The sequence below is a fragment of the Manacus candei genome, unplaced genomic scaffold, assembly GCF_025592945.1.
Source record: "Manacus candei isolate 608988 ecotype Guabito, Panama unplaced genomic scaffold, ASM2559294v1 h1tg000008l, whole genome shotgun sequence".
Lineage (NCBI taxonomy): Eukaryota > Metazoa > Chordata > Aves > Passeriformes > Pipridae > Manacus > Manacus candei.
In genome coordinates this window covers 22,759,261-22,773,610 of record NW_026138056.1, presented here as the reverse complement: position 1 = coordinate 22,773,610, position 14,350 = coordinate 22,759,261, and the positions used below count along the sequence as shown (strand labels likewise).

The 14,350-nt window shown below is 40.3% G+C and overlaps 1 protein-coding gene across 4 annotated transcripts in view; it reads left to right on the top strand.

Annotated features, from left to right (window-relative positions):
* The window catches only part of LOC127462446 (cytochrome P450 7B1), a 129,632-nt gene extending 115,282 nt beyond the window's left edge, over positions 1 to 14,350 (top strand). For all 4 annotated transcript variants that reach the window (XM_051771084.1, XM_051771100.1, XM_051771077.1 and 1 more), the window contains exons 5-6: positions 5,835 to 6,013; positions 9,978 to 14,350. In XM_051771084.1, the coding sequence (XP_051627044.1) occupies positions 5,835 to 6,013; positions 9,978 to 10,274 (476 nt within the window). In that variant the 3' untranslated portion in view covers positions 10,275 to 14,350. The remainder of the gene's footprint in view (positions 1 to 5,834; positions 6,014 to 9,977) is intronic.

Genomic DNA, 14,350 nt, shown 5'->3' with positions numbered 1-14,350 from the left:
TCTGCCGATGTGTTAATGCATTTCAAATACTTCTGTATGGTACTGCCAAGAAAGACCCTTTTCTGAAATTAAAGTGGGGTAGTGTATTTAAACTGCAAATATATTTTTTTCCATGGGCATTTCTTGCTCTCTTTAACAAAACAAAAAAGACTTCTAAAGCAGGCTTCTGTTGGACAATGCCTCCAAATGAAATATAAGAAGATAAAAATTCACACAGTATAAATGTTGTTTTCAGTACTGAAAAAGTACCTTTATTCAACATAATGAACTTTAAGGGAGCTACAAGTCTTCCAGTTCTGGATCAGAGGTTCAGAGGGAGACCCTTGCCAGTGGCCATTGGAAGTTGTTTGATTCAGGAGCTGTATAGGCCTTCAGAGCATGAGCTGTTGATTTCACTTCATTTGCTACTGCACAGACACTGGCAAGAGAAACGGTAAAATTAGCCCAAGAGAGGAGAGAGGGTATAGCAGGTAGGTACCTTTAAGCGTCTGGAAGTCTCCACAGGATACACAACAGCTGAATAGAAGTTTAAAGGTTCAATAATCCTCTCTTTTTAAATATCAGAAACAGTCCCCTGTTCAAAACAAGCTCATGTCTATAGGTCTTGGTAGCGCATGTCTATTATGTCTTGGTAGCTCATGGCGTGAACTGATATTCCACTCTTAAACAAAGCTTTGTCAAGAGATGATGGTGAAGCAGTGCAGTCTCTGTGCCTGGTCTGGATCTAAGTAACAGCTGCCATTCTCCAGGACAATCCAGTGTGACATGTCTCAAGAATCTGTGTTCAAACTTGATTTGCTTCTTGTAGTACAAATATAAAATTGAGTTTGATCCAATTCCTTTATGTTAGAACATTAATATTAATCTTATATAGCATGAGTCTACTAAGTTGGTTTCATCTGGAGTCATGGTTGTTTTGATGCAAATTTATCTCTAACCGATGGAGAATGCTTTTGAAATAGAGGAGATATTGGATGACAAGGACACTTCTGATGAATAACATGACATTCTAAGCATTTAATGTACTTTTAAGGAACATGAGTAAATCTGCTTCACATCAGAGCTAGCATACACCAAACAATAAGTTACCAAGCATCAAGAAGATCAAAGGAGAATTTAGTTTGTATTTGGAGACTGAGATAGGAATGGCAAGGGAAAAAAGGGGAAAAAAAAGGCTCCCCAGAAGTGTAGGAATCAGGAAAATAAAAGCATGTAGTTCACTAAAACCATCTGGTGCAAAATGGTATGAACAATTTAAAACATTAACTGTGTCATTTCTCTGCTTCTCCTTGAAATCTTGAAGTACCTTGGTAGCATTTGATTTATGTGTTGAGAGGGAAGTGCCACATCCTACTTTGTAGTATTCTTGTAACACTTTTGTTAAATTTTATAATCATGTTAAACATAATGTCATATGAACAGAAGCTCGATTTCAATCCTTCTGGCACTTAAGTCATAAAGGGTTGGATACTGTCCCATAAAATAATAATATAGGGAAAAAATCTGTACCATAAGAGAATTGAAGTCATGCTTCGGTGGAAAGGGGAAAAGGGATGTTTTGTTAATAAATGTGGAGGTGGGACAAAGGTCCCAAATTGCATTGTTTGCACACCAAAAATTCCCCTGTTGCAGGAAGGCTCAGGCCGCTGACCCCAAACCTCCAAGGCTGAGCTTTTCTTCTTCCTGCTCCCCTTGTGCCAACCCGGGGCGTAGGAAACTGGGATTTGTGTCCCTGCTCTTGAGTAAGGCAGACCAGGTGGGATTCTTGCATGTTCATCACCTTGTCATCTCATTCTCCTGTTTTAAGCGCTCTGATTCTTCGTCCTCTTTTTGGCCTACTATAACAAGAGACTTCTTTTTGATTCCTCATTCTATGGAGAACAAGCATGAACTGCTAAAAGTCTTTCTCGGGAAATAGCATTGTTATTGTGGTCAGGTTCTGTGGGTCGAGAGAACAACATGGCCTGATTTATTCCTGAATTCTAAGCACAGTTATGTGATTTTTTTAATTTAAAAAAAAAAGGGGGGGCAGAAAAAAAAGCCCAGACAAACAAACAAACAAAAGGAAACAAAACAAACCAACTAAACAAAAAAACTAAAGCACTTTTAACCCAAATGTTGGCAAATGTTGACCCTCGTTATCTTTTTCTGATGGCATTTCTGGGGCAGTACACTTCTTATTGTATACGTAGGACAATACAATCCTAAAATCCAAACGTGTATTTGTGTGCACAGAGTAACATACATTGTTAGTCGTTATGTCTCACAAGAGAGTTCTAACATGGCAAAGGACACATGAGAATGGTCTGTCAGTTAAAATGGTTATAATGAAAATGCCAAGGGTAAAGCAGAGATATACTTAGTGCATGTTTAATGCTAGGCATGTTTAGTCAGTTCGTTTGTTTAATATTAGCCCATTCATTTATATGGTGAAGTATTCTTGCCTCAGGTCATTGCTGAATCCCAGATATTTCCTGCAAAAAAAGCACAGCTTGAAAAATTGTTTTGTACATGAGAAGGGATAGGAACCCAAAAACAACTAATACAGAGTGCATATTCATAACACAAATGCTAAACATTAAAATCCTTGGTTGGATTGAAAGAAATAAATATATTTTTCTGGAATGGGCTGGGCAGTACCATTTAGTTCTTTGTACAATGCAAATGTACTTGTTTCAAATTATCGTTTGTGTTGGCACACCATGATGCCTGTGGGTAAATGACCCCCCCAAATATTTGCATACTCAATAGCTATTTTCCTACAATACACTCTAATAATTATGATACCCTATTACCTGCTATGTGTTAGTGTAAAATTAACAATCCATTATTGCACAATAAGTTTTATAAAACATTTACCAATAGAGATCATGTTTAATTAAAATTAACTTGCCTACGAAAGCCAAATGCACTTATGATTCGCAATGACCTTTTATTACCTGCAGTCCCTTGTTTTGGCTGGATGATTGACAGCTTGCTGTTTGGCTACCATGTTGTATTTCAGCTGACAAGACTTTTCATTTTAACTCAATTTGCCTGCCTATCACAAGCTGGTGGCAGGCCAGGCTCAAGTCACCCAGCTTTGCCTCAGCAGCTTGCTCTATTTCTCATTAGTACGCATTTATTCAGTGGAAATTGGAAGACAAATGCTTGAAGGCATGTGAACTAAGTATAGCAAATTAGGGTTTAAAGACTGAATATTTATAAGTATATTGAAACAGTTTTTTTAAAAAAAAAGTCTAGAATGAATTGGAAGCTGAGTGCTAGCTTTAGTATAAGAGAAATGAAGAGAGAAGTGGGAGGATTCTAAGAATAACAATACTATGAGAGATATCTCTCTCTCTTTTTTCCCCCTCTCTCTCTCTCTCTAGAAAATATGTAAAATCTCTCTGACAACACCTTATCAAACAACAGCCTGGCTTCTTTATGTAGCGCTCACACAGTGAAGTTTAGCATCTCATGTGTGTAAGAAGGGAGGAAAAAAATGAGGGTCATGTTCATTTGCTGCTTGGTTATCCCTTGGTATGCTTTAAATTGCCTTGTTTGTTCGGCACAAGCACAGAAACAGATGTTGCTCTACCGTGCTAGATAATTTACTGTACCTCACGGTGCAGAATGGAAGGCCTCCCAAGCTACCCAGCTGGTCTGTCAGCGGCGATGGCTGGTGTCTGCTGAACTATGACAACTGCAAGTAAAGGCTGCAGTTTTATTGTGCAGTTGTCATTCCTCTCAATGTATAGCTCCGGCATTTGTGGAAAGCTGACTGTCTATTTTTTTAATGTAAGCCTGCAAAGCCATATAAGCTCCATTCTCCTTTGTTGATCATAATGTGACTCATTACTTTTGTCATCTAATGATTATCGGCATGATCGCTCAGAGCAAGAGCCAAGCTTGCCTTCCCCACATAACTGGTACTGGAAGGTAAAACAGATTTGTCATTTACGATCTGACCGCTAAGCCACACTTTGTGCTCCATTATTGTGATTAACTTCTGCATAAGATATGCTGCCCGATTGTCATTTGGGATCTGGCAGCGGGCAGGGACTGTGCGTTTTGTGGGAGAACGTCCACCGATAGGATGTGACCGCATCGCTTGGGCGGTTAAACATAAACCTGCTATTTCGCAGCACCATTTTAATAATTATTTCTCTCTTTTTTCCCCTCCTTCCCTCTTCCCTGTTTGATTTCTGCTGTTGCTATGCATGTCACCACCATTCCTAAATGGTGGACCAGCATGAAGTTACCAGCTTCATTTTCCGCGGGTTGAAGGCAGTCTGGAGCAGAGACTGGACCCTTCCTTCGTACCGTGCAAAGTTTTGTTGCCAGAGCGCTGCCAGTTGAAATCTATCGTGTCAGGTGCCTTGTGGCTATCTGCAGTAGAGGCCATCTTCTGGAACCAGGGTTCTTTTCTGGCTTCGTCACCAACAAGCCGATTTGACTCTGCCTGATTATAGTAACGAAGGCAGTCCAAAAGAATATGCACAGACTCACTGTACGTCACATTGAATCACGGCGCTGGCCACACAAAGCTGACCGCAGCCTCATTTCTTTAGACAAATGCATGCTTAAGGAAAAACCTCCTGCAAGAAAGCATCCAGGGCCACTTTATTTGCTATGCATGCTGCACCAGATTTAATTTTTAGTGAAAGAACGTTTGTTATTATTTTTTTTCAGAGGCATCTACACTGGGTAGCTACGGTCTCTAATAAACTAACCTTTTGGGTGCAGCAATTGCAGTGCCTTGGTGAACACTTAGAGAAGGCTTATTTGATATCACAAAATGTAAATGCAGACACAAATGGATTACTACGTGCACATGAAACCCCATTTTAGGCTGTTTTTCACACTAATGATTAGAAGGAATCAAGTCACATATAACAGTGCCCATACACACTGGTGGAAAAATAGTCAGTTTTGATTACAAAGTGAGAGATGCAGCCCTAGACAGGAGCTACATGCTGATATACATGCTATCAGAATGATTTATGCAAATTATGCATATTATTCCCAAAGGAATTCCTCCTCAAACTGCCAGGATAAATTGCCGGAAATTAGCCATAAAATCTGTCGTGCTAGGAGCAAAAGGTGAAGGCCACTGGGAAAGCAAGGACATTCAGCTTCTGGAGCCTTCCAGAATGTGATGGTGGAGACAGAAATCTTGCTTTCCCCAAACCTGAAAGAACTATGTTTTGTTTCCTCTTACTCAATTAGAAGTGTCTTTCTCTCTTAAAATTACCAAGCAATAATGAATTGCTTTCATTCACTCTGACCGTAACAGACACTATCATTTGGCAGCATAGCGCATTGAAAAGAAAATACATTTAAAAATTCTCAGAATGACTGCAGAATTAACAAGCAGAATGATCTTTCTAACATATAGTCCTGCCATTACATCCAACAGCTTTTGAAAAGCAAGCTAAACAGCTCCATGGATGCTCTGGCTGGTGTTTGCTTGCAACCGCCAAAATATATGTAAATGCATAAAGCGTTCATATCTTTTTATTGCGTTGTTTTCAACATCATGCCTGAATAATGACTTTTCACCCAAAACTTGGTGCTGCTCACAACCGACAGGATTTCTCAGCACCATCAGTGAGAATCACATCGGGAGGTTCAGCATCCCGGCTGCCCCACCCCAACCCTGCGGGGGTGTTTATTGCCTCCTCCTGATCTCTGCTTTATGTTTGGTTGGTTTATGTGCTTTTTTCCTTTCTTTTCCTTTAGTCTGCTCTACTAAACCCGTCGAGATTAAGCAGCTGTAGCCATGTATAACTTCCAGTCATCTCCCATATTTCTGACGCTTCCCCCCCTCCTCTGCTTTTTTTTAATCGCAGAGAGTGCCTTAAACGAGAGTTTAAGGATGTGCTCGTCCTCCATGAACATCCGCATCAGCCAGGAGGATTTTGTTCTCAAGCTTGAAGGGAATCAAGAAGTCGTTTTGAGGAAAGGAGACTGGATAGCCCTTTACCCGCAGATTTTACACATGGACCCTGAGGTCTATGAAGATCCTAAGGTAAACATTCAGCTGGTGCTACTCTTTCTACTCCAGGCACATCGAGGCAGCCAAGCCGTTTGTGATCTGTGGGTTGTTTTTTTTTTTTACTGCTGTTCTGCTGTTCCGTCTTGTGGAACAAATCTTCCTACTTTCAGATGTATTTTCTACGGCCCTACAGGTCAAAGGATTCACGGCCTGAAGAGAAATATGGTGATGAGACTGACTGCGACTGCTTTCAAAGGAATTGACAATTGCACATTGACTACCATAAACTTTAGGCTAAATGTGGGCTTTGTTTGGCAGTGGATCATTTGATACCCAAGGAGGGCTGAATAATAGAAGGTGGTTTAAATAGCAAATAATGTGGGCCATTTAGCTAAGTGCCCGCAAAGCATCATTGACTCTCTGAAGCCCTATAATAGCAGTGTCTTACTTGAGCCTTATGCTTTTTCACCTCCCTTCGTAGGGATTCACCCCTTCTTGATCAATTAGAGTGTTGTGAACTTGAGACTGTAAAGCTGTTGCTCTGCAGTGGAGCTCGGAGGGTAATTGTGTCATCTCCTTGTATTTTTCTCTGACGCTGGAGTTAATGAATATCAAAGACTCGAAATTAATCCACCCTGCCTCAGCCTTAATACGGCTTCAGAAGTTCACCACCTGCATGCAAATTGAATAGTCCTCTCGGCTAGGTTGCTCCCCAGATTGCTGTCCCCAGCCCGGGGTGCCACAGAGGAAGAGCAAGGAAGAGCAAGGGTGCAACGCTGAGGCTGTTAAATGGCTCCTCTGCCTCAGAGGCAAGAGCTTGTACCTGATCCACTCCACACCCCTATATTCCTAAGCAAATGGCTGTCTCCCATGTTGATTTCCATCCTTGGCATTTGAGGCAAATAAGAACTGGATTTTTTTGCATGCTTGTAGAAAGCCCATGTTAGAGACATTGCTCCCTGAGGCTCTCCCTTTCAGGGATTTAAAGATGTGAGGTTGCAGAGAAAAGATGAGAATCAAGTGTCTGGTTGGTGTGGGACAGCATCTCGCTGTGCAGGAACCCTGCCAGCCTCAGTGAGAGGAGGTGTGGAGCATGTTGGAGTCAGCGGGAGTAAGGTGTAGTCACTGGGATGAACACTGGAGCCATGAAAATTAAAATTACTTCCAGGAGGGTTCTGCTGGCTGTCCCCACCCAGAAATGAAGATAAAGCCTGCTAAAAAAATTAGGATTTTAAAAATAATCTGTCTACTGGCAAATAGTTTTTTAATAGTTTTATCCTTTAAAAGGATAGATAGCAGCTAAAAAATAAGCTTTTTTTTCATTTTATTCTTAACACTTTATTTTGGAGAACATTATTGATTTGTCAAAAGTCCATCTGTTTGTTTAGGTCCTAGACCAAAAGCATCAGTGTGGAAACTGATCCCCTCCCTTATCCAATAATTGCCGGAATATATTACCATATTTCCATTGCTTGAATATATCTGCTTAGTATCAGCTCTGCTCAGCTTTCACAGTACAGCTTTAGTTCATATATTTTATCTTTTTGATAGTGAATGAGCAATCCACACATTGCAGTACATTGATTTCAGCACATGGGCCCTCTCGAAAAGTGGGGAAATCACTGTTCTGTTTGGTTCTTAAAATATGCAGTGTGCTTTCAACAATAACTACTGAGGATCAGATAGAGATGGAGAATGAATTTTTTGAAAGGTGCAGTCTTGAGCTTGTCATGTATTTAGGGAAAACTTTTCCTGGGAAAACAGGCAGCTTGACGAGATAATTTTGTAGCAATGCTTTTTCTCCTGGATACATAAATTTAAGTTCAAGCTATCTTCTGCTTTGGCACCATATTGTATAAGTGTAAGCATATATTGGTGACCTCTTTCTCCACTCATTAAGGCCTAAATAAATGAGTCAGTTTTCTACGAAGTGGATAAATGAACCCCTAAATCCTAACACAGCTAGTTGAGGAGCTCAGTAGATTAACTCTGCAAAACCTGTTGAGTGAAATATCAGGAAACCCTGCAGGAAACCCTATGTGGTGACTTCCCAAACAAAGCTAAATACAAGATTTGACTTATATCAATCACAGGAGATTGCTCAGTTTTCATAATACCCGTAGCAGGCCATCCACACAGAACTTCATCGCCTGTCTTTGCTCACTGTCTTCACCTCTTCCTTGCTTTGAGCCACCCTGTCTCTTCTAGGAGACCTTGTGCATGGCTGAAAATTTCTTCACTGTCAAAAGTTAGTCTTTATGTAGCTAGTGAACTAGTTTTTAAGGAAAGACTACTCAACTCAAGGGGCTTCAGCAGCACAAGCCTGAGTCACTGTCATTGGTTACATTCCTGTCTTGCACTTGTTTTCTGCTTTCCCAATTCCTTAGACACCAATTTATTTTTTGTTAAAAGCAAGTACAAGTCTCAGAAGGCTTTTATTATGACAAAGCAAACATAAGGTTTGACCCAGTGTGTCTGTGTGTTCAATACCACAATTCTTAATTGCTCCAGACACCAGGAATGCACCTTGTGGAAATGTTTGAACAAAGCTAAGAGCTCTGAGTGGGGTTGGGTTGGGTTTTTAAGCCATTGCAGTTCATATTTAGTGGTGCTTTTTTAGACCGGCAGGATTTAGATTTCAGGAAGTGAATCTTGTTGTTATTCTGGGCTTTCAATCGTTACTGTGCTACTTCAACTGAAGCAATAACTTCCCAGGGGAAAAGATAAGGGCATGCTTCCTTTTGGCTGAGGTGTTCAAAGAGATTGAAAAGCATTACTTGTCAGTGGAAGCAGACATAGAATCACCTTTATTTTTGTGGAATATCCAGGCCTCTGCCATTTAGAGAAACAGGCTCCTGTTCTTCAGCACCCAGGGTTACATCCAGTGCACCTTGTACTTGTTCCCTTTCTCATAGACCACCTCCCCTGACACTGTCTTTTCTCAACAACAAGATCTGCATGGTCTTCAGGGCCTTTAATCTGATGGGTAAATCAGTATCAGTGTATTTTTAACGGTGGTGTGGGTTTTTGTAATCAGTTGAGGTCGGTTTCTGTCTGACTGACTTGTTCCCAGCCAGCTCCAAATGGCTGCTGCTATAGCAGATGTATGCAAAGCAGGACAAATGCTAATGAGTGACCATAAGCAAGAAGTGTCTGTCATTTTTATTCAAAGCATGCAGGAGGGTTTTGTAAGTGGTTAATTTGCCATTGACTGAGTGAGGATGCCAGATCTCCTTCATTCAAAAACGTGAACGATCTCTACACAGGGATCCTGCTACTGGAAATTGGTCAGAGAGATGTTCAGTTTATGGAACGTAGGTTGCAAGTACAACCTCAAACCTTACTTTGTAATGGTCAGTTACTGGCAGTTGTCCTGCTTTACTCACAGCTTCTGGAGCAAAACATTTGAAGGAAAGATGTGGCAAATTAAGCAGCAACTATCTCCAACTGAAATGAAAATTGACTGCAAAGCATCAGATCTGGTTTTCAAATAATCTGCACCACTAGGTGCAAAAGAAGGATGGGTTTTGTTCTAGCTTGCAAGAGCAAGATCAGTGCAATGCATTAATTTATGCATAGGCATTTGCAGAATTTGTCAGTTTATCCTTATTCATGATGTATGTACCACACTGAGTGCGTATGATGCTTTACAAGAAAATTGTCCTTCCACTAAGGTTCATTGTCCCTGCTACAAAGCGGTCAAAATCTAATTACAATCAATACAGGCCAGACACTCAGTGGATGAGATGTGGAAGTTGAAGGAGCTTGATGAAAAAGGGCTAAGCTAATAAGTGGATTTAAGGAGTGTTCTTTGCAGGAAAGATAATGTGAGTTAATGAAACTTGAGGGAACCAAGTATAAAGAAGAAGCTGTCAGCTCCTTGTCTTCCTCTTTATCTTATTTTCTGGGTTTCAGACGCGTTACCATTGTGCAAAGAAAGCAGCTCATGTAACTGCCTTGTTAGATATCACGCTGTCTCTCTCTCTTTTATTTTCAGGAGTATAAGTTCGATCGATACATAGAGAATGGAAAGAAGAAAACAACATTCTACAAGGCAGGAAGAAAACTGAAGTATTTTCTAATGCCATTTGGCTCTGGGATCAGCATGTGTCCAGGGAGGTTCCTCGCAATGAATGAGATGAAGATGTTTCTTTTCATACTATTGTCTCATTTTGATGTAGAACTAGCAGAAAACAAAGCTGTCAGACTTGATAACAGTCGTATGGGCCTTGGTATCCTCCTGCCAGACGTTGATATTGCCTTTCGTTACAAGCTAAGGTCCTTAAGAAATTGAGCAGCTGTCTATATGCCTTCTACTAATCTCCATGTTTGCTCTGTTTCATCACTCAGCTTTATATTTTTGAAAACATTTGCTTTTCCCCTCTCTGCTTTTACCTCCTTCCTCTTTGTTTCTAAGGAGAAAAGCCATCAGGCTGGAGGTAGATATAAGATGCAGGGACACGCAACCTCAATTTGTCCTACCTGAGTTGTGAGAAGTGAGGTGAGATGACAAGACTCTGGCCAAGTAAATAGCTCAGCATCCCTACAAGATGGATCCCCATACTCCTGGCCATGAGATGAGCAGGATTTACAGGGAGGATGAGAGCAAGCTGAATCCAGGCCATTTATATGGGAAACAGGCTCAGCAGCCCTCTGTCCTGGGGGTTCACCCTTTTTAGGTTGGGAGGTCCCATATACCCATCATCTGGAGGAGTCTCAGCATCTGCTCAAAGAAGCATAATAGTGAGAAAGGGGGAACTTAATTCTAGGGAGTGAAAGCATTTTTAATGGTTATTATTCTGACTTTTTACTTGCTCTGTTCCCTTCATGGTCTTGAGAGTCTTAGCCCTTATTTGGAAGATGTGATGGAAGATGTGTGGGGTGGTGGAAGATGATTTGCAAGAATGTCTTACTGGTAACACATTTCTAACTTCAGTTTTATGTACTGAGGTTGAATGCTTTGCTTCTCTTACTATTTCTTTTGTTGCAAACTGGTTAAATATAATTTTTTTTCCTGCAGTCATTTAAAGTCAGAAAGGAAGTTTTGTTGATTTTAATAGGCTCTGGATCAAGCCTAAATTATCTATTTTGGCTTTTGAGCCAAAAGAGGTATATTCTTCATGGAGGAAATATATGAGCCTGTTTGAAATGATTCTGTCATCTCAAAAATTACCTTCTGTTTGTCTCACTGTTTCTTAGTAACACATTCATGCATTTATTTTGACTATTTTTTACCTTTGTCCATTTCTCTAAAAAGGCAAAAGAAGAAGAGGGCTTCAAGGGCAAATGTGGTATCTAAAACTGCTTTTTAATATTGTTTTACTGTGCCTAAGTTTTGAATAGGCAGAGTGGTGTGACCTGTGTTTGGAAACAGACTTGTCCATCTGCAAAATTGGAAAGTAGGCTTTTCCTTGGGGCCAAAATTTGAGTGAGTGAAAATTCTGGGCAGCCACAGCAGTTGTCGGCATGCTGACTGCCCAACCCGCTTCACTGGGTGACCAGCTCTTGTTTCAAAAATCAATTTCCTAGTGCATAGGATCTGAGATTTTAGACCCTGTTCCTCTTCCCAAACATCACTTTTGAGACTGATGAGGATTCTCATCACTGTCCAGTCTCAATTTGCCAAGATGATAATTGTGATGGGAGAATAGCCATGTCTGTGGGCCTTGCCTTGTGTTCCCAAAAACCATCTCTCTTTAGAATGTGCCAGTATAAGTCTTTCAAAATCAGAAATTTTACTCATCTCTGAAGGACTTGATGATCTATGGATGAAAACTGCTATCTACATACTAAGGATTAGAATTGTTTATTATTTATTGTTTCTATGTAGGGGCTTGTTCAGTTACTCGTGTAAAGCACACACCCTAAATAAGCATCAGCAACCGTAGAAAGGCTTTCAGAGATTGGCACAGCCACATTCCAAGTCCTCCAAGGAGAAAACTGTGGTTTTGTGAGATATAATGGATAAACATTTTCTATTCATATATAGTATCTATAATGTCTACAAGTCTGGAGTACACTTACATTAAATGGGCTTTGCGGTTAATTCAATGCTTTAACTTTGCTTCAACATTTAATCACCAGCAAAAGCTGATTATTGCTTTGTGCCACAGAATAAAATTGGGTTTTATGGAGAGATTCTTGTACTTGGGTTACTTACTCCTGCAGTTACTCTGTAGAAGCTATTCTGTACTCGGCTGTAGCTCACAATCCAGTTTGGTCATTAGAGCCTGGTTTATTGGGAGAGGAAATGTTGATATCATTACACTGTTGACTGTATTCCATTATTGCTTAAATGTAAGCTGTAAAATGTCTCATACCACAGTTATGATAAATCTTTCTTTGGCATCCAACTTTAAAACAAACCTGAAGCAACTGTGAAAATAACAGTGGTTATTTGTTGTAAACAGAAGACTCCTTTTTCTAATTGTGTTCTATTTTTAGGATTTTGAATTAGAATATCACTGGCTTCTGCATAATTTGATAGGGCATAATAGGACTGTGCCAAAAGGACATGCAAATCATTAGTAGTTTCAGATTAGTTTGCGATCAGTTGGTATAGTATCTATTTAGAAATTAAAAGAAGAACTCGATTGTCTCCAAAATAGCGAATTAAATCCGTAGGGTATGCTCCATTTAAATAAAAAAGAAAGAAAGAAAGAAAAATAGTCAGAATCTTTCCCAAGAGTTGCAGGAAACCGCCATGAAGACACTTGGAGGCCTTGCGTCAGAGCTGGAGAGCGGTCTCTGCACCGCACAAGAGGCCCGTGTTTTGCTGGGAAAAAAGTTATATGCTCTTTTTGCTCAGGCACTAAAATAATCAAATGTTAAGCAGGGCCCGCCCAGCTTGTCCTGGAATTGTATTCCTGGTAACCCAGGCTCCTGGTAGATTGGTTTTGCCGGTAAGTGATGCATCAATACCTTGGCATACCCCAGCTGCAGAGGAAGTAAACCTCACCCCCATCTAAAGCAATGACAGCTAGAGCAGGACAGAGGAAATGTTAAGACCTTTGGGTCCATGTACTCAGTAACTGAGGAGATGACATATTGAGAGCCAGCAGCTGCTCTGTCTCAGGAGTCACTCAGTCTCCATGGAGCTGGGATTCAAAGGCCCCTGGTTTTGGTATTTCTGGTCAATAAACTGAGGCAGCACAACAGGGTAAGGGTGCAGCATCCCTGGAAGTCCCACCTGGAGCCAAGCTGGCCACAGAGTGCTGTGCCAAGGAGAACACATTTCATAACGCAGGGCACAATGCTGTTTTTGATGATCTCCTCTGGTGCAATATCCAGGAGCAACCAGTTCTTGGTGTCTGTCGCCGGAGCACTAAGATGGCAAAATCATCTAAGCAGAAATAGCAGTGCCATTTGCAAGCATTCAGGTGCCAGTGGGGCTGCCGGGAAAGGTGGTGGGAGGCAGTCAGACATGTTCTTCCTTGTCCTAGCTCTTCACCTCAGCAGGGGGGTCTGCCCTGCCAGCCCAGCAGTGTCTGGCATCCACTGACCTGGCAGGTGTAGGGTCAGGCAGGAGGGGTGCATGGGTACCCCATGAATTTCTCTGCTGTTCCTCCAGTGAAATGGTGCATTCACTCATCACTTTGAGATGTGACTCAGCTGGTCACTACCAGCCTCTCACTATAAGTTGTTGATATCTATGGCTGTATCAATAGTATCTTTTGCTATTAGAAAATATATATAAGCACCTTTTTTTCTCATATAAAATGGATTTATAGAGTCAATACAGCCCTTTATAACACTGAAGAAGAAAAGTTAATTTATCATGAACTAATGTGAATGCTAACATCTCATTTTTCAATTATTATTATTATTGTAATTTACAGATTGTGTTTTCTCCATTTTCATGCTGGCACTCAATACTGCTATAAGCTATTACTTAAAAAACCATCCAGTATATGTGTACCTGTTTGTAAATTAGACTTTCATATCTCTGCCAATATGTCCTAATGTACTAACATAAAACCATGTAAGCGTTGTTCTTTAGTTTATGCTTTTAAGTCAGTTGCATGTCACTACTTTTGGCACTGCTATTTTTATGAATAATTACTGGTCTGTGAGTTTCTCTTGTAGAATTATACATGATCTTTTATTTTGTCATTACTGAACTTTCTGTCATTCAAAAGATTGTGAAGTACTCTTAATTGTGCAAACTGACATTTTGTATATAGATGAACAACAACTAGGTTCTACTTTAATAGTTAATATCCATCATTCAGGCTCATAAATTGACTAAGGTATATTGTGAATTTTTGAGCAAGAAAATTGAAACTTCATTATTTTAGTAATCTAACATCTTAAATGAATTTTGTATTTCAAGGAAGCAATAAAAAGGAATATATATATTTTAATATTGAA